The 1,414-nt window shown below is 36.8% G+C and overlaps 1 protein-coding gene across 3 annotated transcripts in view; it reads left to right on the top strand.

Annotated features, from left to right (window-relative positions):
* GRB10 (growth factor receptor bound protein 10) overlaps positions 1-1,414 on the top strand; it is a 70,302-nt gene that overhangs the window by 53,995 nt on the left and 14,893 nt on the right. For 2 of the 3 annotated variants that reach the window (XM_018558052.1, XM_018558051.1), the window contains one exon: positions 945-1,034. In XM_018558052.1, the coding sequence (XP_018413554.1) occupies positions 945-1,034 (90 nt within the window). The remainder of the gene's footprint in view (positions 1-944; positions 1,035-1,414) is intronic. The other variant, XM_018558050.1, reaches the window with a different exon arrangement.

Genomic DNA, 1,414 nt, shown 5'->3' with positions numbered 1-1,414 from the left:
TTTTTGTTTCTCTTCTTTTTTTTTTTTTTTTTTTTATTCAAATGTTTGTAATACATATAACTGAATTCAAGCTTAACTCTTTTATATATCTGCCTAAACTTTGAAATACAACTACAGAATTTAGGATTTAAAAACTGTTCTGAAAGCCTGTATACAGTTACCAGATTATTCCTGAGGGGAAGGTTCAAGCAACAAGGATGATTAGCAGAAGCCCCTCTGTAACGAAGATCATATTGTCAAATCAAAGGGTCTCTCTTTATATTTTGAAATGGAAAGGGCAATAAACATCTCTAATAAAAAAAAGTTTTCATATTGATTACAATACTGGTACATACCAATTCTTCTAATACACTGAGAAGTTTCCCTGTACAATAATTATTATTCCCTCTACAATAATATAAGCACATTTTGTAGCACAATCTTTCCTGTTGACTCCCTGTTCTCTCACTCTCCTGCTGAGGCTTTAGATTGTATGGCAAGGCATGTTAAGTGTTAGTGCAATGCAGTGCCATTCATTTTGAATGGAACCCCAATGCATTTTGAGACGGATGCATGATGCAGTGCAAGATACTAATGTGCCTTGCGCTTCACCAGTTTTTGGCAGTGCACCACAAGTTAGTGCATTGCTGCGTGTTGCATTGCCCTGCAATGCATGTTTGTTAGCAAATGTTAGCTTTTAAATTAATGGCACCGCATTGCCTTAATGTGTTTAACGTGTCTTGCAACACATTACGGCAAAGCGGTAGTAACATGCTCATTACCGTAACATCCCATTGTAAACGGGCCTTTAATGTTGGGTCTGAGTGTAGAACACACACACTGGCCTGATTGTCCTTATTGGTGTGATCAGCCATCTTCACATGAATAACATTAAGCTAAAATGTTATAGCAGGTTTCCTTTTTCCCCCCCCACTTTTTTATAATTGCATTTCTCCTATTTACAGTATGGTGTGCTGCTCTATCAAAACTACAGAATTCCTCAACAGAAAAGTCTGCAAACAAACTTCTCGGCACCGGTGGGTTCCTCCTGTTTTGTGTGCGAAATGTTAAAAATGCAACCTTGGCTTGTTAATGCATTTTAATACCCAATACCATTGCAGCAATTTTCACAAATATATTTTCTCCAATTTCAGGGACCCCACATATTTTGGTTTTAACATATATAAATGCATAGAATTCTCGTACATTGTCCAAAAATTGTGGCTTTACATTGTAAAATGTGCCGGCCACAGATTTAAAAAAAAAATCTAAATATGTTGGGGTATTCAACGGGTGGTGTATTCTAATCTTACCAAACTGGTATATAGCACATGAACATATGAAGACGTTTTAGAAGTGACTGTATGCATACCATGACAAGCTGAAAAACACCAAAATATATTTAAAACAAATCCCCCCCCCCCCACCCCCACAG

This window comes from Nanorana parkeri, unplaced genomic scaffold, assembly GCF_000935625.1.
Source record: "Nanorana parkeri isolate BGI_ZX_2015 unplaced genomic scaffold, ASM93562v1 scaffold317, whole genome shotgun sequence".
NCBI classification, from domain to species: Eukaryota; Metazoa; Chordata; class Amphibia; order Anura; family Dicroglossidae; genus Nanorana; species Nanorana parkeri.
This window is presented reverse-complemented; position numbering and strand designations above follow the sequence as displayed.